Here is a 21,680-nt window from a genome sequence, read left to right on the forward strand (position 1 = left end):
ACTGGCCCTCTCGTTCCCCTGACCTAAATCCAACTGAGCACCTATGGGACATCATGTATCGGTGCATCAGACGCCGCCAAGTACCGCCACAGACTGTCCAGGAGCTCATTGATGCCCTGATCCAGGTCTGGGAGGAGATCCCCCAGGACACCATCCGCCGACTCATCAGGAGCATGCCCAGACATTGTCGGGAGCGCATGCGAGCATGTGGGGGCCATACACACTACTGAGTCACATCATGAGTTGCCATGATGACATTCACGCAAGTTGGATCAGCCTGTGATTTCAGTTTTTTACTCTGATTTTGGGTGTAATTTTGAATCCAACCCTCAATGGGCTGATGATTTTGGTTTCCATCGACCGTTGTTACATCATCTTGTTCTCAATTATACAATGTACATCAGTTAAGATTTTCCACTTGAATTATACGTTCATCAAGATCTGATGTTTGATTTATGTGTTCCCTTAATTTTTTTGAGCAGTGTATTTTGTATGATATTGTTTATCTTTGTATTCTTTATTGTGTATTTTTATCTTCCCTGGCAGTAGGAGTACAACTGTTTACTAGCTCTATTTACTCTACTTCTGTGTTCATTTTAAACCTATACTTGGCAACAAACCTGATTCTAGATGGGCGCAGCATTTAAAGGAGCATCCATGGGTACAGGGTCCGTCGTGAGAAATTCTCCTCATATGGCGAACACCAATCTCACCCAGCTTGTGTGGGGCCTTCATGGAAACTAAGGACAAAATTGGGTATCCTATTATAACGGGTGGGGTCTGGACCCAAATGCACACTTTAAGGCAGGGGTCGTATGTAGATAACTTTATTTAGATGCTGCAAGTAAAGGAATAAAAGGCAGTTAATTAAACAGTTCAATAAAAGGCTGAAGCCGTCAGAGTCTCTGTATTGGGAGAGCTGGGTTAGCCGAAACAAGAAGATAGATGAGTGTGATGAAGTGGTGGCTCACACACAATCACAACAGTTCATGTAAGTCAACAGTACTCTGGAGCAGCGAGCAGGAGGCGTGGTCAAAGAAGCAGCGGGTCTAGAACCAGGTAAGTGATCAAAATAAGCCGAGCAGGCAGAAGGTAAGTCGGGGCCAGGCAGAGATTTGGGGAGCCGGCAGGTAGGATCACACAGGAGGCATACGCAGGGACAAGTGTGGTGACACGGGATGAATCTTGAGGCCACAGTCATCCACAGGTAAACAGACTCATACAGCAGTGAGGAACGCAAAGGCAGAACTGGTCGGGGACAGAAGGCTGAGTTGATTTCTGAGAGTATGACAGGGCTGGTAGGTCAGAGACAAACAGGGTCGACAACGGGGAATCAGGAGTGTGAGTGCTGGAAAGTCTTGCATGTGCGGCAAAGGACAATCTAGCAATGAGTGTGAGAGCAGGAGAGGCATATATATTGATTACTGACAGAATCAGCTGTGTGCCCAGGTGAACTGAGTGAGTTGGCGACGTGGTCGTGGCAGAGTGGAGCGGGGAAGGGTTGAGTGGAAAACTAATGGGACAGGGCAATAAAGCAGAACTGTGACACCCAGTTGGGTTCTGACGCCGGGGACACACCGGACGCTGAAGCGCCGCGAAGTGCCGAGAAGCGAGCCAGTTTCCTTTCGGCGCCCATGTTAACCGATTGTGTCGTTCACACCTCCGCGGCCGGCTCTCGCCCTGCAGCGATCGTTTCGGCGTCTGGTCTTAATTTTTTTAGTCTGCCTCATGGTTTTGATTAAACAAACTGGGCTTCATCTTGCACGAGATTTGGCCACGAGATCTCACAGCATGAAGAACAAAACCACATGAGACTAAGAGTTATGGGGAAAGGTATATTGTATCACAATATGCTGAAAAATATACTCGCAGCCAAAGCTGACGCTAACAGAGTCTAACATGAACATCGGTGCAAAACTAACTTACATATTCATAGACGCACACATGATAAAAAGAGTCCGTCGGCGATCACTGATGTCTCCGTAGCAGCTGCAGTAAACAAGTCCGGGCATGTCTCCCTCACTGCCATGTTTTGGGGGGGATGTGCCGAGTCATGCTGCGTTCAGGAGTGCTCAGAAACGTGAGTGATAATACACGTTTCTACACATATTTTTAAAGATCGATCTCAGGATTTATTAATCGATATTGGGTCATTCAAATGTGAATCAATTTGAATAGGAAAAATAATTTTTTTAAACCCAGCCCTACTTATGAACTTAGGAAGAGTTTTTTACATACATGTGAGATCAATCGGACAGTCATTCCTTGGTCTTTTTGAGGACCAAGTATTTTCTCCGCCAAACTTCATGACTGCCAGACTATTTATGAAACAGTAGTACTTTCATATGTGCATTGACATCATTTAGCCAAAAGCATCTTTCAAAAAAGGTTTTTTTGGGTCCCAAACGAGACCAAACAGCCCCGAGTTGGGAGTGGTCATTATTGTCCTGTGATGGCCCAAGGTGTAGACTGATAGAAAGTAATTGGGCTCGGCCTGGCTCCCGGCCTAACACAAAGAAGAGAAGACTTTTACTGTCTCTGAAGACTGAAAAGCATTTAAGTAAAACACAAACACGTCCAATCAAATATATTTAACAACAATATCAAATGAAAGAGATGAAATGTAAAGAGGTAACTGCAAACAGAGAGATAAAAAGAGCTCATTCTAAGTGTAATGAAGCTCTTGTCGTTAGGAACTCTAGGCAGCGATATGGGGTGTCTAGTGGGAACACGAGAGGCAGGGATATCCTTTGAGAGTTTATTGTGAACTTAAATTACAGGTACACAGATGCACAGGCACTTTTCTGTTTACTACGAGGTGCGAATGTGGTTCTGAGTGAAGGAGAAACAAAAGACATCCTCGTTAGCATCCTAGGCTATGCTATCTCTACAATTAACATAGGCCTCACAAGATGAACTAACACCTCTCTACAATTACAGGAAATAAACAGTGCTAAACAGATCTTAAAGACTATAATGTACAACAGAAATGCTTCTCAATAGGCTACATATGAGATGGATAAATACTGCATACAACTAGCTTGTAAATTGCTTCATAAACAGCTGGTTAATTTATGATATTACAGTATAAATTACCAAGTCTTTACAATACACAAATTAGCACTTATGGACGCACACAAACTGTGGAATCAACTGAAACTGAGCTTGCAAGGATCGACTGTTTAACCCTCTAACATTTAGCTAAAACCCCACTCTCCATACATCTTGCCATTCCTTGAGCCTTTTGTACCCTAAGGGCCCGATCAGACAGAGCAGGGGTCCGTTTCACAAAGAAGGTTCAACAAACTCTGAGTCTAACCCTGAACTCTGAGTTGATCTACTCTGAAATAGGAAACTCTGAGTTTTCGGTTCCGGGACAGCTAATCAGAGTTAGTTCAATCAACTCTGAGTAGGTTCACCCAGAGTTAAGTGCGTGCACGTTGACAATAAAAAGTCAGCATTAATGGAGCCCCGACACCACGATTCACCATGGCAACGGTACACAAAAAGAGGTCCTCCTACGTCACACCAGTGGAGCTCGAAATCCTCACGCGGACGTTCAGCGAATACGAGCATGTTTTTAGAAACATAAAGTAACACGGCTGCAGCTGCAAAAGAGAGAGAAGCGGCTCGAGTGAACGCGTCAGTTTGAACTGGTCTGTTTATTTAATACTTCATCACGACCGGAAGCTAAAATGTATATTAATTTAGGAGCAATGCAGCGGGAGAAAAAAACATACATGGAAGCACTTCAATCATATTTTAAATATTAAACTAATGAAATATCATTCAGTGGCTGTTTTAATGTGCATTAGCTTTATCCCTCACATGATGCTGACTTCACATACATTATAATTTATGTTGATTAAACTGAATGTGTTAGTTTAAATAAATAAAAAATGTCCAATAACTTCTTAAACGTCTTATTTGAGTGCTCTCGGCAGTGGTGGTGGAAAAATCTAAAAATGATGACTTTGACACAGATTTGTCTTTTGATTTTTTTTAATCATAATTATAAAAGACTTTTGCAAAGCGGTCAGAGCAGCACAGAGACGCAACGTTTCTTCTTTTAATTCGGTAACCGCTTAAACACACGCGCGAGACGGGCTGAATGAATGAGGAAGTCGAATGAGGGTTTTATATTCTAGAGGGAGGAGACGGAGCGAAACCCTGAGTGTCCTGAAGAAAACCTGCTTGCGACCAGGTTAGGTTCATAGAGTTTGTTACTACGGTAACTGACCGAGAGCTTAAGTTACCTCCCTCGGTGAAATGGAAAACTCAGAGTTTCCCTCATTTCAGGGTTAACAGACTCAGAGTTTTCAATAAAACTGCTTTGTGAAACGGACCCCAGCTGCCTTTTAGCAGCTGGGCGGCTTTTTTGTTGTTGTTTTCAATGAGAGGGACGCTTTTAGCACGCTGCTTTAGTGTTGCTGAGTGGCTCGAGTTTTTAAAGAAACGCTACGAGCGCCTCAAGTTGAAAAAACTTCAACTCAAAGCAGAAAAGCGCCCGACGTCATTGCCGTTTTTTCTCATTGTCCAATCGGATGAATGGAGAGGCGGGCCTTCTGTCGGTTTCCAAAATAACTGTTAGGTTAATGACAGCGAATGATTTGGTTGTTGCCTTAGTTTTAAAGTTTGTGCAACATAATTTAGAGTTAAACCATGATTTAATCGGGTTAAAAATTAAACCTTGTTGGTGCAACCCAGCCCAAGTTAATCGCAAGTTAAAAGTGAAAGACAAAACAATCTTAATCGTACAGCAAGCTCATTAAACTGAAATCAAGGCTGTAACATCTGGCTGCAGGTAAGACTTTGAGTACAATTTCAACTTTACATTTCAGAATCCTCTCCTTTAAAACCTCAAAATGAAATCAGTATTCATGTTTTTTATGAGCAGTAATGCTGTAAATGTTTAAAGCAGTGGCCTGTCTGGAGAGTTGATGTTAGCATGGAGGTTGTTGATCAGTGAAGTCTGACTGAAGCAGAAGGTTCGCCAACATCTTCATAGTTGACTCCGTCATCTCCATCATGATGCACCTGTGGACAAAACAGTTAAAATAGAAGTAACAAATGTTGAATTTAATAAACTGAATATTTAAAAAGGAATAATGAATCACTGTTATTCCACTGTGTACAGATTACAGTAACTAAAGACACAATGGAGAGGCTTAGTGAAAACCAGAGGGACATGGCGCCATATTTCAACATTTGATAACTCGTCGGCTCCTCGTAGAAAACAGCTAACGTTAGCATTCAACCACTTCCTTGCTAACATCAGCGTTAGGAAGTGTTACACAACACATCAAGATGGGTTTACAATTTTGACTATCAGTGATGTTAGCATGCTAATAGTAATGTAAACTAGCTAACGGCAGTATTAGCTCAGAATTGGTTGAATGCTAATGTTAGCTGTTGTGTCGTAGCCAGCTGTACAAGATAAGTTATCAAATCTGTTCTTCTTGGTTAAATTATGGCCCAATGTCCCTCTGGGGTTTCACAAACGAATGCCTATTCAGTTGTTGATCAATCAACAAGTAATCAATCCGTTTCATACATTTATTACTTTTGGAAACCTGGAACACAACGTTATAAGAGCTTTCAAGCTTCCCGCCCTGACAAAGATGTTAGAAGACAATGGCCACTATGTAAATACGGCCACTGCCACATCACCCTCCCCAGTTCACATCAGGTTTTATTTCTAACTCACCTTGTCGTCGTCACGTGCTCCCTGGTTCCCTGGAAAATAAAGCACAGAGAAACATTTCAGCTCTAAACATACAGGTGGTGGTGATCAGTGGAAACAAATGTTGGTCTGAACTTTCTCACCTCGAGCTCTGAAGAGAAGAACAGTCACCACAGTAATGAGGAGGAGTTCAGCCACACGCAGAACCAACATGATGATGTCCAGACCAGAACGATCTCTACAAACTGTTGAACAGAAATGATGAAGAGGAAAGTCAACAGCAAGAAATGAGGAGCACAAAAATATGTCAATCAATGTCGACCTCTTTTATCAAGACTGAAACATCTCAACATGTTGGATGGATTAAAGTGGTGCACAGTCAATGATGATCCTGTGAGGATGAATCCTGCTGACTCTGGTGATCCTCTCGTGCACAGAAAGAGGTGAATTTTCACTTGAATGTATAATGGCTGTTTTGAATACGGCTGAAAAGAACCAGAGCACAGAGATGTAACTTTCTCTGCAGCACAGGGGAGCATGTCCCCTTTTGAGTCTGCTCTGAGAATCAGAGGGCCTTATTTAGACGGCAGAAGGTGCACAGTCTAAAGCGCATGGCGCTAAGTGATTGAGGGCGTCTGACACACTTTTGCCAGTTACATGGCGCACAATCAGGGTGCAAACCAAGAGGCACAAAGAGGTTGGCTTAAGTCCTTGTATTATTCATAGGTGTGTTTTCGGCATAACATGAATCAAACCAATCAGACTGTCGGCTGTCATTCCCTTTAAGAGCCAGGTGCACCTGCACACAGGTGTGTTGCTATTTACATGGCAGTCTCTCTTCTTCTCATTTTTTTTCACTGTGTCCTTGAACACGCAGAAAAAACAGAGGTTACGGTACGATACATGTCGAAGCAGGGATTGATGTTAAAGCCACTGAAGCGATCCCACTGCCCGATAAACGAAAATGAAAAGAGGCACACTGTGTACATTTACGCACGAGGCACAGCATAGCAGCAAAGAAAGGTCGGCTTTACATGTTTATTTACTTATTGTTGCTGCTGGATCACATGGCTGTATTGTCTCCTGCGTGCGTCACTGGGTAACTGACTCTGAACAGTGTATAAATATCTGTGGGCATGATTGTCGGTGCCACAGGTAGTTATGTTTGAGTATGGTGATAAATGTACCTCTTAGTTGCGTGTGTGTGAGTGTGTCTGTATCCGTGTGTATTAGAGAGAGCGTGCATCAGAATGAGCGTGCCTTTTGGAGAACTTTGTGTCGGTCGCAGGTGTGTATGGAGAAAGCGGTGAGCTTGTCGATGTCTTCCTGCACTTCTCAGCAGATCGGTAACAACTAGAAAGCAGTATCATGATTTAAGGAGACGAGGGAAACAGAAGCTTGCAGTCTGTCCCTTAAACAACGTTTTTTCACTGTATCTGCAAACACACTGCTTTTTCTTTATGAGTAGAAGCGCTGCTGTGCGTCCCCGAGTTAGCTGAAACATTAAGATGTAAATACTCACGCCTTGTAACAGACAGATAAACACCAGTGTCTTCTCCTATTTGTCCTCCTGATTCGCTGAATTGTCTGCAGGTGTAAGAACCAACATCCTCCTCTGTGACCTTCTTTATGACCAGAGAACAGTTTGCTGTAACACTCAGTCTGTCTTTTTTAGCTTCACTGTCTCTGTGAATCTTTCCATTTTCAAACAATGCTTCTGCTGCATTTCCTCCTGAACCACCGAAGAGCCAAGCTGTACTTCTACAGTTCTCTTGATCTTTTATCACATTTTCACAAGACAAAGTGACTTGACCTCCAGCTCTGACAGTGAGGGGGATAAATTCTGTTTCAGCTGCTGCTGTTGAGAAAAGAGAGAAAATTAAAATAATCAAACTGAAATGATCAAATGTCTGTTATGTTTGTAGTGTGACAATCATTTCTCACACTTTAGTTTCAAAGAGACTCAAATTACTATTTTGAAAACAGTTTTTTGTCTTTCAGTTGAATAAAAATGTAGATCATAAAACACCTCCAATATGAATAAAGTCATTATTTGCATTGTGTGTTTCATTAATTAAGAAGATAAATCTGTTCTTACCTGGAAACTGAAGCAGCGCGAAAAGAAATAAAGAAGTTTGAATCCATTTGAACTCAGACATCGTGATTCTTCTTCTGTTCTCACGCTGCAACTGTCTGAGTTCCTACAGCACTCCTCTTTTAGAGAGAGGCTGCATCCACTTCCTGTGGTTAGTCTGATGTCACTTCCTCATACTGACTTTTAGTCTGTTTTTATGTTTGCATAAATCTGAATCATAGATGTCCAAACGGCCCAAAACTCTGTTACAATTCTTCTTCTTCATTTGATTAATGTAATTGTTTTTTCATCCACAGTGTCTGACAGTTACTCTGAGCTGTTGAACAGAACAATGAGAAGCATTGATCAGTAAAGAGGTCAGAGTTCGCAGCAGATTGACGACGATCGTGTGAAACTGTAATCAGCGTTTAAAGAAGACAAAGTCACTGATTACAGAGCAAACACATATTTTGTGTTCATGTTTCTGAGACAATCTGAAGCAGGGACAAGAAAACTTTATATATTAATGTTCAAAATGAGTCTGAGGTTCACACTGTGTCCAGTCCCACGGTGCATTGTGACAACCAAGTATTTCACAACCAAAGAAGACGAAGAAGACCACATGTGTGAACATTGTCAGTTTTGATGAATGTTTGCAGTCATGCAACTTGTTTCTTTATAGTGTCTGAGGTCTGCTGGTTGTTGCAGAGAACTGAAGGGGAAGTATTTCTGTGAGAATGTGGGTACATCAGCAGAGCTCTGATGAAACCCCTTTAACCCTCTGACTGCAGAGAAGTACAGTCGGCCTTTTAACATGCGTCACATGTATTTAATAATAATTATAATAATACATTTTATTTGATGGCGCCTTTCAGGTCACCCAAGTTCACCTTACAGGAAATAAAAGCATACAATAAAACATCAAACATTATTAAAACCAGACAACAACCTAAAACAAGTGTAGTGCACAGTGTCACCGTTTGAACAGGTGGGTTTTGAGTTTGGATTTGAATGTTGTGATGGAGTCTGACTGTCTTATGTGTGGGGGGAGGGAGTTCCATAGTCTGGGTGCCGAGCAGCTGAAGGCTCGGGCACCCATGGTGCTGAGGCGTGATGTGGGGATGGTTAATAGTCCAGCAGAGGCTGAGCGGAGGGTGCGGGAGAGGCTGTGATCTTGGAGGAGGTCGCCGAGGTACGAAGGGACTAGATGGTGGAGAGCTTTGTATGTGAGGAGGAGGTTTTTGTATTGCATGCGTTATTGTACCGGGAGCCAGTGAAGTTGGCCGTCATGCAACTTGTTTCTTTATAGTGTTAATGAGTGTTTAACAGTTTCACGATGATGTTTGCAGCACACATAAAAAAGACTGAAAGAAAAACTCCTCGTCCTCCAGAATGTAACTCTGGATGTCCATTCTGTGAAAGAACAGAGACAAGATGGTACTTTAGTGGTCAGAGGTCTGTTGGTTGTTGCAGAGAACTGAAGGGGAAGTATTTCTGTGATAATGTGGGTACATCAGCAGAGCTGTGATGAAACCCCTTTAACCCTCTGACTGCAGAGAAGTACAGTCGGCCTTTTAAGATGCGTCACATTCATTTTACTGAGAGTAGGTGGTCATGTGCATCCAGAACTTGAAAAAGCAGCCTCAGTTATAATATATCTGAGCATTTGAGGTCATTTAAGGTGCATTTCTGTCTGTATTTTAACACATTCGCTGTTAAACACAACAGAGTGAAGGTTTACTACTGGCTGTGGACCAGAGGAGGGAGGATTTAGTTCTTGTGCAGGAAAGACATTCATAGTATGAGATGTGACTCCTGGACAGAGACATGTAAAAGACCTCCCAGCTCCTGAGATAAAAGCCAAACACACAAACTGAAAGACACAATTTTTATAGCAGTTTTGTGTCTTTGTAATTTCTAGATGGAGTCATTTCAATCAGAGGCCTTTGACCCTTTGGGCCCCTGTGTTCAGTAATCCATCAAGAATATCCACCTTCCATTATAACGATAGTACATGGAGTAATAATAAAACAGTGTAGGATAACAAAAAGTTCTTTATTTACAGATTATTGAATTATCACATATATTGTGTATATATGTAATATATATTTCTGAAACAGAGACATGAAACTACCATCGAGCTGCTTCACCTTCAACATCGACAAGTTCTTCTTAAAGTCGGGACGAAACGATTTTGGAAGCAAAGTTCAGGAAGTGAAATCAGAGTTAAAAGCTTTTTCCTGTAAATTGAGGTTTTAAATCAAGCTGCTGTTTTCTGAACTGACTGCAGAAAAGTTTTTACAAATGATGAAGGAAAATACATCAGGCTGAAATAACATGAGTTTAAAGTCTTAACCTGCTGATGTTAAACATTATGAGCTCTGTTGTTGATGGGTGGAGGCTGACAGAGGCAGACGCGTTGGTCAGTTCTCTGCAGAGGGTCTGATGTTTTCATAGTTCACTGTATCATCACCATCATGATCATCACCCACCTGTGAAACACAACACAATCAAAGCAACACTCTGAAACACACACACACAGACAGCTGTCCAACCCTGACCCCTCTTCTCTCATATCTAGGGCCCAGTTTCAAATCAAAAGTCACCTGATCTAATTTTGGCTTTTTGACAGGATGAAATCTTAAAAATGGGTTGTTCAAAGGAGGAAAAGGATTCTTAAAATCAGATTGTATCATGTCATCCTTTCAGGATGTGACGTGTGAAACTTTAGAGTAGGATTGGGATAAACTTTGATCCAAACAATCTGGATTATCCTGCAGCAGAAGGTGGATTCAAGGTGCATTTCAGGAATTAAACTTAACATTTTGTTTAAATTAGTCAAACAATACAACATTTATATCATGTAACATATACTGTATACAATAATGAATATTTTGCCTTACCTTTAGTTTGTGTCCATATGTTCACTGTCACAACAGTTATTATGAGCGCTGATAAACCCACAGACACAGCGATGAACCTCCACCAGGCTGCAAACACAATGAAAACATATCAAATATTTCAGCTGTAGTTTCTGTTCTTACTGAAAAAGAGGAGAAAAACATGTTTCATTTGAAGTGAACTACGAGTAAAGCGTGCATCACTTTAATCTCACGTCAGAGATACAGAAAGCTTTACAGTAAGACACTCAAGGACTATAGGTCCACTTCCTGGTTCTTAGCAGAGCTTTCAGCCTCATCACAGTCAACAAAGCAAAAGGAAGTAAAGGCAACAACATTTTATTTACACTACCAGTCAAAAGTTTGGACACATTTTCTCATACGAGTGAATGGGAAAATGTGTCCAAACTTTTGACTGGTCGTGTAGTTAAACATTTATTTGGTGATTTTCTGTGAACAGTTAAAAGATCTGCTTTCTTGTTAGTTTTATGACCGAATGATAAAAATCTTTAATTCTCTGAAAAGGTTAGTTTCCTCTTTCCTCTAAAGTTATGTTGTATTTCAGACGCTGTCATTACCTGCTGTTCGGCTGCTCTCAGTTGTGCTCATCACTTCAGTCCTTGTTGCTGGTGGGGGTTTCATCGTTGACTTTGTGTGTTCACCTGAAACAGACGACCACAACTCAACAAACTGTTCAGCTCTAAACTTGTGTTGTCATCTTATATTCATACTCCAAATCCATCAACGAGATAATTATTTGAGGAATTTCATCACAATAATCATAATTAATGTAATGTTTCTGAGATGAAAACATGATGATATAAATACTCACCGGTAAAAAGAGACAGATGAACTATACTAACTTCCCCATGTTGTCCTCCAGGTCTGTACTGTTGACAGTTATAACGACCTGCATCCCTTCCTGTGGCATTCTCTATGACCAGAGAACAGTCCTCTGTAACACTCAGTCTGTCTGATTCAGCTCTTCTGCGAATCGTTCCATGTTCAAACAACACTTGAGTTCTTCCTGAGTGACTGAAGAGCCAGGTTGTTCTTCTGCAGTTCTTGTGATCTTTTATGGCATTTTCACAGGGCAGAGTGACTTCAGCTCCAACTTTGACAGTGAGGAGCAGAGTTTCTGTTCTAGCTGAAAATTAAATGAGAGAAAATTTAAATAATCAAACTGAAATGATGAAATGTCTGTTATGTTTGTCGTGTGACAATTGTCTCTCATACATACATACACACATACATATATATGTATACATGCATATATGTACAGCACATGCATATATATGTAAACATACATACATGCATGCACACATACACACATACATGCATATATATGTATACATAAATACATACATACACACATACACACATACATGCATATATATGTATACATACATACATACATACATACACACATACATACATACATACATACATACATATAAACACACACACACATACATACATACATATAAACACACACACACACACATACATATAGACTTAAAGACAGACATATAAACAAACACATACAGACATATAGACAGACAGATAATTGAAAGTTAAACTAAAAGGAAGAACATAGTAAAAGTTAGGTAGAACAAGAACATGTTTATTCATGCTGTGACCACACTGAACAAAGTTGAGTGATTGTAAATACATACATCAATACTAGACACCTTAAAGAGGATGTGTACCAAAAATTGTTGTCTTATGTTCATATTAAGATACTTTAATAACTATTTTTGTCCAAGCTTTGAAACAAACATCTTCCTCTCTTTAATACATAGATACATCATTCAGTAACATCTTTAGGACCTTTTAACTGAAAAGGTTTCTTACGGTCACTATTGTGACCCATGGGATTAAAAGGGTTAAATAAACTGTAGATTATAAAGGTCCTTTGATTACATGACTAAAGTTATTTGTATTGTTACATTAATAAATGTGACGAATGTTTTCTTACCTGGAAACTGAAGCAGCGCTGCTATAAGAAAGAAAGAAGTTTGAATCCATTTGAACTCGGACATCGTGGTTCTTGGTCTCTGTGTTCTTCTTTCTCTTGTTGTCACGCTCACAACTGGAGTTCCTCCAGTAGTCCTTTTTTACAGATACTGCATCTACTTCCTGTTAGTAGTATCATGTCACTTCCTGTGACTTTTTTGTCTTTTATATTTCTGAGTGTCTTATAGATATCCAAACAAAAAAACAGTGTTTTATTTATTTATTGATATTCAAAATGAGTCTGAAGTTCCCACAGTGACATTTGTGACAAGCAGATTTTTCACCCCTAAGAAGAAGAGAGAGGGCTGAGGAAGTTGATCATGTGAAGATTGTCAGTTATGATGATATTTTAATGTTCTGAGGTCTGTTGGTTGTTTCTGAGAACTGAACAGGAAGCGTTTATTAAGTGAGATAAGTAGTTACAACATCAGCAGAGCTCTGGATAAACCACTTTAAGCCTTTGAATGTTTCGGGTCACTTTAACAACATGTAGCAGCAGTTAAAACACTGATGAGCGTCCTGACTGAACTGTGTTTAAGTGCTGCTGAACAATAAGAAGCTGCAGGTCTGCTCATGTTGTTTTAAAGGAAAAGGGTTTGACTAAAAACACAGTTAGTTCTCCACCGTTCAACTAACAGGGGCGTGTCCACACTTCTATGACTGGGGTGGCCCAACTGGGGCACTGACTTATGCAGGGGTGGCATTAAGCATGTGTGTGCACATGAATAAATAGCATCAGGGTTGGACAGCAGACTACGTTAACTACTAACATAAGGACGATGGCCTATCATAGTTTAAGATTTTGTGGCGCCAGGGGTGGCCACACCAATGATAGTACATCGAGCAATAATAAAACAGTGTAGGATAATAAAAAGTTCTTTATTTACAGATTATTGAATTATCACACATAATAAACACAAAACTGTGAGAGACTCTAAAACTCAACAAGCACAAAAGCCAAACACGTGTTGGACTCCTGATGGTGTGCACCGACTAAAGGCATTTGTTGCTCAGCATGATCACATACAAAGTCACTGAGTGGGCCTGGCTATATACAGAGATGATTTATTGATACTGACACTATTATGAAACTGCCCTTCACCAGGGACAGAGGTCCACAGGTCATCAAACTGGGCTCTGGTTCACCTCAAGTATCTGAAAGTGCCTCTAAAGTTAATCCAGACAAAGTTCCTGCAGAAGGAAAATTCACGGAGCTGTGTGCGTTCATGTTTTGAGCTCTGACACATTATTTGGTTTTAGGACGTATCTGGAAGACGATCCTGCAGTCACACTCGAGCGAGAAACACAAAGAGAGAAATTCACTTGTCTTCAGTCTAAATAAACACAACAAATATGTAACACAAAATGCTATATGCTGGTTAATGTAAATGAGCTACTTCTGAAACAGAGACATGAAACCACCATCGAGCTGCTTCACCTTCAACATCGACAAGTTCTTCTTAAAGTCGGGACGAAACGATTTTGGAAGCAAATTTCAGGAAGTGAAATCAGAGTTAAAAGCTTTTTCCTGTAAATTGAGGTTTTAAATCAAGCTGCTGTTTTCTGAACTGACTGCAGAAAAGTTTTTACAAATGATGAAGGAAAATACATCAGGCTGAAATAATATGAGTTTAAAGTCTTAACCCGCTGATGTTAAACATTATGAGCTCTGTTGTTGATGGGTGGAGGCTGACAGAGGCAGACGCGTTGGTCAGTTCTCTGCAGAGGGTCTGATGTTTTCATAGTTCACTGTATCATCACCATCATGATCATCACCCACCTGTGAAACACAACACAACACAATCAAAGCAACACTCTGAAACACACACACACAGACAGCTGTCCAACCCTGACCCCTCTTCTCTCATATCTAGGGCCCAGTTTCAAATCAAAAGTCACCTGATCTAATTTTGGCTTTTTGACAGGATGAAATCTTAAAAATGGGTTGTTCAAAGGAGGAAAAGGATTCTTAAAATCAGATTGGATCATGTCATCCTTTCAGGATGTGACGTGTGAAACTTTAGAGTAGGATTGGGATAAACTTTGATCCAAACAATCTGGATTATCCTGCAGCAGAAGGTGGATTCAAGGTGCATTTCAGGAATTAAACTTAACATTTTGTTTAAATTAGTCAAACAATACGACATTTATATCATGTAACATATACTGTATACAATAATGAATATTTTGCACTTTGTTTACATTACTTTGTTTTAAACACTCACCATGTTTTCATCCCTCCGTGTTTTTCTCCCTGAAAAGACGAGAGAAAGAGTCGATTTGAGCTCCTGCAGAGAAACAACAGGCTGAGAAAAACTTTTTGTTCATCAGTTTCACCTGTGAATGTTCTCACCTTTAGTTTGTGTCCATATGTTCACTGTCACAACGGTTATTATGAGCGCTGATAAACCCACAGACACAGCGATGAACCTCCACCAGGCTGCAAACACAATGAAAACATATCAAATATTTCAGCTGTAGTTTCTGTTCTTACTGAAAAAGAGGAGAAAAACATGTTTCATTTGAAGTGAACTACGAGTAAAGCGTGCATCACTTTAATCTTATGTCAAGATAAATCTCAGTAAAAATCCCTTTTTAAAATACTAACATTCAAATAATTGTTAGAGATACAGAAAGCTTTACAGTAAGACACTCAAGGACTATAGGTCCACTTCCTGGTTCTTAGCAGAGCTTTCAGCCTCATCACAGTCAACAAAGCAAAAGGAAGTAAAGGCAACAACATTTTATTTAGTGGAACATTTATTTGGTGATTTTCTGTGAACAGTTAAAAGAGCTGCTTTGTTGTAAGTTCAGTTCCCTCTTTAGTTTGTAGAAAAGGTTGTGTTGTATTTCAGACGCTGTCATTACCTGCTGTTCGGCTGCTCTCAGTTGTGCTCATCACTTCAGTCCTTGTTGCTGGTGGGGGTTTCATCGTTGAGTTTGTGTCTTCACCTGAAACAGACGACCACAACTCAACAAACTGTTCAGTTCTAAACTTGTGTTGTCATCTTATATTCATACTCCAAATCCATAACAAAGACAAATATTTGAGGTCTTTTTTTTCATATTTTTCTTCTGTGATTTAAAACAGGGAAAATATTCCCATCTGGTTTCTCACCTGAGGGAAGTCTGAAGGGAAACAGCTGCACTTTCTTATTGACAGTCACTTCACACTGCAGTGAGTCATATCTTGATCTGTACATGTAATTCTTATACTTCTCAAAGGTCACAAAGACAGTTGAGGTGACCTTTCTTTGAAGGTCCCCTGGTTAGCGCAATCTTAAATTTCATTGATTTTGTTAGCTCCATTGTGTTTTCTATGCTTGTTTCATTTAGCGTAATTATATTTTGAATGTTAGATCTGTTTTTCCCCATAATATTTGGACTCAATAAGGTAGTGTAACCGTGCATTTATATGGAATTGGACAATCGTAATAGCTTTGTCGTGGCCATGTTGTGTCCACATTATAATTCAAAGCTTGTTAGCACTTAAGTCAGAAGAAATACTTCTTGGAGACAATAATGTAATGCTGTTTGAACGGATGGTATGGATTTACAAACAACAATCACCTGCTTAAAAGAAAGTCAGGCCATGATCAAGAGGATATGAGAAGCATATTTTTATGTGATTCTAAACAGATTATTGATATTTACTCCGTTGAAATTGGTTAAACGCTTTGACTTTAAACACTAATTTGACCTGTGAGTTCTGGTCGGACCAAATTATGATAAAAAGAAGTTGTGCAATTTTTCTTATTGCAGATCTGAAAGCAGAAATGTCGGGTGCTAAATAATGCTGTCTTCGTATTTCAAAGAGTGTAATGCAAAGCTTTGTGTACCTTCTTTGGTGGTGCCATTGGTCTGCTGTGGCACTCCAGAGCCGGCCCTGTATTCAGGAATAACGGTGACCCTGTAGGTAGTTTTAGGAAGAAGCTCCTGCAGCACAATCGTCGTCTCCGCTCCGACAGTAGTCGTCTCCATGCTTGTGCTCTGGTTCCCAGTTTTTGGAAGAAGCTCCTGCAGCACAATCGTCGTCTCCGCTCCAACAGTAGTCGTCTCCATGCTTTTGCTCTGGTTCCCAACAGGTTCGTAGGTCAAACGGTAGCGACTGACGGCTCCTGGAGCTGGCTGCCATGATACTCTGAAGCTGTCTATGGTCTCTTCAGATACTCTTAAATTCTGCACGGAGACAAGGTCTGCAACAAATATGAAACAGTTTTGTTTACACACACGTGACGGAAAACACACCCGGCAGTCTGGATTGTCCTCATGCCGTAATACCAGAGTCATCTGGTGCTTCAACTAATGCTAAGAAGTCCCTGCAACCACATTTGACCTAGTTCTAATGTTTCCGCACGCAGGAACTCTCTCTGCCCTTGAAAGATCAAAAGGTGGACATGCGTACACATTGAAGCAAAGAGGAGGGTTTGGTTGAAAAAGACACACTTGGAAAAGTGAAAGTAATTGTGTGCATATGGAAGACTGTGGGTACGACTCTGTATTGTCCTCCCAGTGAATGGTGGTACAGTTACATTTGACTGCTGCAGTGACTAATTAATAAAATGTGGTTTCAATATCAATAAATATCAAAACAAAGAGACAGGTTGATTTGGGCATTTTGCACAAACTTCACTACTATCCCTAAATCAGCTCCGCTTGTTCCACTTCAATCCAGTTGGTGGCAGTAATGCACCTTTAAGCTAGTTAAATAACATTAGAAGAAGAAGAAAAGGAAACTCCTCTCTTGTTGACGTTCACAAGCTGTGTCTCAAATCGGGGGCTGCATCCTTTGAAGGACACGGTCTATGGAGGATGCATCATTCGTAGCCTGCATTGAAAGCTAAGGCCGAACTGAAATGAGACTGGTCCACGGAGGATTTCCGTCAAAGACGCTCCTGTCGCCTAACAACAGGTAGCTAGCTGGCTAACTAGCTATCATAACTAATGTCACGTAACTTAACCTATTATTTTTAAGAAAATTAAGAAGAAGTTTAAGAAAGTTTCAAAGCCTCTTTCGTTATTTTTACCATTTGCATCGCAAGCTGTTCGATTGAGTTGAAACCACAAACTTTTACATTTAGCATGTATTCCTCGTCTGTTTAAGAGTTCGCCATCTTGTTTGAATTGGTGGGCAATGAATCTTGGGATACTTGGGGCCACGAAAGATGCACCAGATAGATCCTTTGGGCCTGGGAGAAGGAGGGCGTATTTGTCGGCTGTATCTGAAGGAGCCTTCGAAATGTGAGAGCCTTCGATGCGCTGTGACGCGATTGGCCTTCAAATACGCCCTTCGAAGGATGCAGGCCTTGAATTGGGACACAGCCTACAGTAAAAACTAGCCATACAAAAGACTGTACATGTTTGGGTTATCAGTGATTTGTTGAATGTTTCATGCCATTAGTCTTCCACTTAATGGGACAAATAACACCAAATACAGATCGATCAAAGGAAAGTGAACAAAACACTGTCATCAGCATAGAGGGTAAATGTGAGCTATTACTTACATCTCTTGCAGAGTTCTTGCTCGATCCTCAGACCGATGGACTGTGTGAGTTCTTTGGAAATTCTTTTTAAGGCATCAAAATCTTCCATGGTATACACATGGGTCTCTGCAGGTGTGTTTGCGATGGCCTCCAGCTCAGTTCGTACAGCATTCTTAACACCCACAGCAAAGATCTCCACACCAGAATTCCTCAGCTTGGTGGCTGGATCCTGGAAGTGGTCGGATGACTCCCCATCCGTGATAAGGATAAGGACACGGGGAACATTAGGGCGTGCCCCTCTGACCACCTGAAAGATCTCCTCTCTCACATAAGCCAAGGCCCTGCCGGTGTTGGTGTCGCCACCGCGTTGTGGAAAAGTCCTCACAGCCTTGACCAGGGCGTTCAGGTCATGGTGAGTGTTCAGGTAAAACTCAGTGTGTGGGTCCCTGCTGTACTGGATCAAGCTGATCTGGACCTTACTTGGGTCGATGTCAAAGGAGTTGACGAGCACTTCCAGGAAAGCTTTGACATTAGCAAAGTTAACCCGGCCGATGCTGGAGGACCCATCAACCAGGAGGACGACGTCGGCTTGAACGTCAATGCCAAGAAAACATTCTAGTTGAAAAACAAAAATTGTTATAGACTGGCTTCACAACGTGATTTTTAATATCCCAACATAATTAAGAAATGATAACAAAATCTTTCACTTTTAAAGTGTGTTCCTCGGCTGTTTAAGAGTTCGCCATCTCGTTTGAATTGGTGGGCGATGAATTTTGGGAAACATGGGGCCACGAAGAATACACCAGATGGAAAAGGAGGATGAATTTGTAGGCTGCAAAATGGGACAGACTTCGATGCGCCGCTGTGATGCAATCAGCGTTCAAATACGAAGGATGCAGGCCCTGAATTGGGACACAGCTTACAGTAAAAACGAGCCATACCAAAGACTGTACATGTTTGCGTTATAAGGGATCTAAATTTTGCGTCGCATTTTGTAGCCTGGGCTGCATAGTGGTGCAGGGGTTATCGCTGTTGCCTCACAGCGAGAAGCTCACTGGTTCAAACCCTGGCTTGGGCAAAGTTGGACTTTCTGTGTGGACTATGTATGTTCTCCCCGTGCATGCGTGGTTTCTCTCCGGGGTCTCCGGCTTCCTCCCACAGTCCAAAGAAATGCTTTTAAGGTTAATTGATGACTCTAAATTGCCCATAGGTGTGGGTGTGAGTGCGAAAGGTTGTCTGTCTCTGTGTGTCAGCCCTGTGATTGACTGGCAACCAGTCGAGGGTGTACCCCGCCTTTCGCCCAATGACAGCTGGGATAGGCTCCAGCCCACCCGCGACCCTGAAGAGGATAAGTGGTTTACATAATGGATGGATGGATGGATTTTGTATCCTTAATGAGTTTCACGCCATTAGTCTTCTAAACGTCTCTGGTAAAGGAACAGAGTCATAATATCTAGCCCCTTTGAAGACATAATTGTTATCAGATATTGAGAAAATGGTAACAACTTTAAACATGTTTGATGATGATTGCTTTATGATGCCATTTTGTCTACAGAAAACCTTAGGTTTTTTTCAAAATTGGTTATCGCTTGAATAGTGACATAATAATAATATACTGGTTGGTAGATCATTTTACGTGCTAGTCTAGCTTGTGCCACTGGTTTAACCAAGCTAGGGTACTCAATAATGCAACTTAGCAAAGTTTTCCAACAAAGGGTAACACAGGTGAAACAGGGTAAGACATATACACTTATTATGACAGAAGCATTAAAACTACCACACTTAATGGGACATATAACACCAAATGTAGATGGATCAAAGGAAAGTAAACTATTACTTACGTCTCTTGCAGAGTTCTTGCTCGATCCTCAGACTGATGGACTGTGTGAGTTCTTTGGAAATTCTGTCAAAGGCACCAAAGTCTTCCACGGTATACACATGGGTCTCTGCAGGTGTGCTTGCGATGGCCTCCAGCTCAGTTTGAACAGCATCCTTAACACCCACAGCAAAGATCTCCACATCCGAATTCCTCAGCTTGGTGGCTGGATCCTTGATTTCATCGGATGACCTCCCGTCCGTTATCAGGATAGTGACACGGGGAACAGTGGGGCGCGCCCCTCTGAAAGCCTGAAAGATCTTTTCTCTCACATGAACCAAGGCCCTGCCGGTGTTGGTGGAGCCACCGCGGTATGGAAAAGTCCTCACAGCCTTGACCAGGGCGTTCAGGTCATGGTGAGTGTTCAGGTAAAACTCAGTGTGTGGGTCCCTGCTGTACTGGACCAAGCTGATCTGGACCTTACTTGGGTCGATGTCAAAGGAGTTGACGAGCACTTCCAGGAAAGCTCTGACTTTAGCAAAGTTAGCCAGGCCGATGCTGTAGGACCCATCAACCAGGAGGACGACGTCGGCTTTAAAGTCGATGCCAAGAGAACATTCTAGTTTGGAAAAACAAAAGTTGTCATAGACTGGCTTCACAATGTGATCTTTAATATCCCAACATAGTTAAGAAGTGATAAGAGCGAGCTAGCAGGATGTTTGGAATGCAGCAGCAGGGGGCCTGGACAAGATGGGAGCAAGCAGTGAAGTGCAGAGTCTTATGGAACAAGCTCTGGAAAGCTGAGCCCCATCAAATAAAATTCCTAATCCAGGCTGTCTATGACGTTCTACCAAGCTTATCCAACTTGTTCTGCTTGGGAAAGTGGAGTCACCAGCTTGCCCCTGTGCCTGAAGAGAGGGACACTGGAGCACATCCTCAGATGCTGTCCGAAAGCCCTGGGCGATGGGCGCTATGGTTGGCGCCATCAAGTCCTCAAGGCCATAGCGGACTACATCAGCAGTAGGATTAGCCACTGCAAGGGCCTCCGCCCACTGAAGAAGACTTTGCTTTCAACAGAGCTGGGGAAAAAACAACAAGCGGCCAGGACCACCTCCACTGGCCTGCTAGCAACAGCACAAGATTGGGAACTGAAAGTTGACCTGGGCAAACATCTGAAGTTTCCAGAAACTGTGGCCGCAACAATGCTAAGGCGAGACATGGTGCTGATTTCTGAAGGCTCCGAGCAGGTCATTCTGTTAGAACTCACCGTTCTCTGGAAAGACTGCATAGAGGAGGCCAATGAGAGGAAGAGGGCAAAGTACACAGTAGCTTGTGGATAAGTGCAGGAACAACAGGTGGCGAGGGAGGCGCAAACCCATTGAGGTGGGTTGTAGAGGGTTTCGCAGGCCAGTCCCTCTGCAGGGCCTACAACATGCTTGGGATCACAGGGGCCGGTAGGCGAAGGGCCATCAAGTTGGCCACAGAGGCAGCAGCAGTAGCCTCAAGGTGGCTGTGGATCAGGAGAGGAGAGCCGTGGGTGGGGTAGTGCTACCTGGACACAAGCTGGGGCCTGATCAACCCCGGCTGGATCGCCTGGGTGAGGGTGTATAGTTGTTGAAAGACCCGAGACACCCAATGACCCCAGGTAACATCACTGATTATGTGTCCAGGTGCATCGCAAGATGTATCTAAAAAGCATCTTACTGAA

At 41.8% G+C, this 21,680-nt stretch overlaps 2 protein-coding genes across 2 annotated transcripts; both read right to left on the bottom strand.

Moving 5' to 3' along the window:
• Positions 1–2,757: 2,757 nt before the first annotated feature.
• On the bottom strand, positions 2,758–7,859 carry LOC138585114 (uncharacterized). The gene is made up of 5 exons (XM_069657364.1): positions 7,782–7,859; positions 7,206–7,541; positions 5,827–5,928; positions 5,708–5,736; positions 2,758–5,037 (listed from the first exon to the last, which is right to left on the bottom strand). The coding sequence occupies exons 1-5, from the start codon at positions 7,840–7,842 to the stop codon at positions 4,963–4,965; spliced, it is 603 nt and encodes a 200-aa protein (XP_069513465.1). The 5' UTR covers positions 7,843–7,859; the 3' UTR covers positions 2,758–4,962.
• A 10,310-nt stretch (positions 7,860–18,169) lies between these two features.
• LOC138611986 (collagen alpha-1(XII) chain-like) lies at positions 18,170–20,958 on the bottom strand. Its single transcript, XM_069685271.1, has 3 exons — positions 20,865–20,958; positions 19,998–20,591; positions 18,170–18,771 (listed from the first exon to the last, which is right to left on the bottom strand). The coding sequence occupies exons 1-3, from the start codon at positions 20,956–20,958 to the stop codon at positions 18,170–18,172; spliced, it is 1,290 nt and encodes a 429-aa protein (XP_069541372.1).
• Positions 20,959–21,680: the final 722 nt, after the last annotated feature.

The sequence above is a fragment of the Semicossyphus pulcher genome, unplaced genomic scaffold (genome assembly GCF_022749685.1).
Source record: "Semicossyphus pulcher isolate SPU_LCO1_2020_fin unplaced genomic scaffold, fSemPul1.0.p SCAF_11, whole genome shotgun sequence".
In the NCBI taxonomy this organism is placed as follows: domain Eukaryota; kingdom Metazoa; phylum Chordata; class Actinopteri; order Labriformes; family Labridae; genus Semicossyphus; species Semicossyphus pulcher.

Bases quoted from the DNA above. Each gene is read 5' to 3' on its own strand.
- LOC138585114 (XM_069657364.1), bottom strand. From the start codon at position 7,842: ATGTCTGAGTTCAAATGGATTCAAACTTCTTTATTTCTTTTCGCGCTG. The intron at 5,737-5,826 runs GTGAGAAAGTTC...TTTATTTTCCAG, and splicing joins TCTTCTCTTCAGAGCTCGAG to GGAACCAGGGAGCACGTGAC. The intron at 5,038-5,707 runs GTGAGTTAGAAA...TTTTGTCCACAG, and splicing joins GAGCACGTGACGACGACAAG to GTGCATCATGATGGAGATGA.
- LOC138611986 (XM_069685271.1), bottom strand. From the start codon at position 20,958: ATGGCGCCAACCATAGCGCCCATCGCCCAGGGCTTTCGGACAGCATCT. The intron at 20,592-20,864 runs GTGACTCCACTT...TTTCCAAACTAG, and splicing joins TCAGGCACAGGGGCAAGCTG to AATGTTCTCTTGGCATCGAC. The intron at 18,772-19,997 runs GTAAGTAATAGT...TTTTTCAACTAG, and splicing joins GCAAGAACTCTGCAAGAGAC to AATGTTTTCTTGGCATTGAC.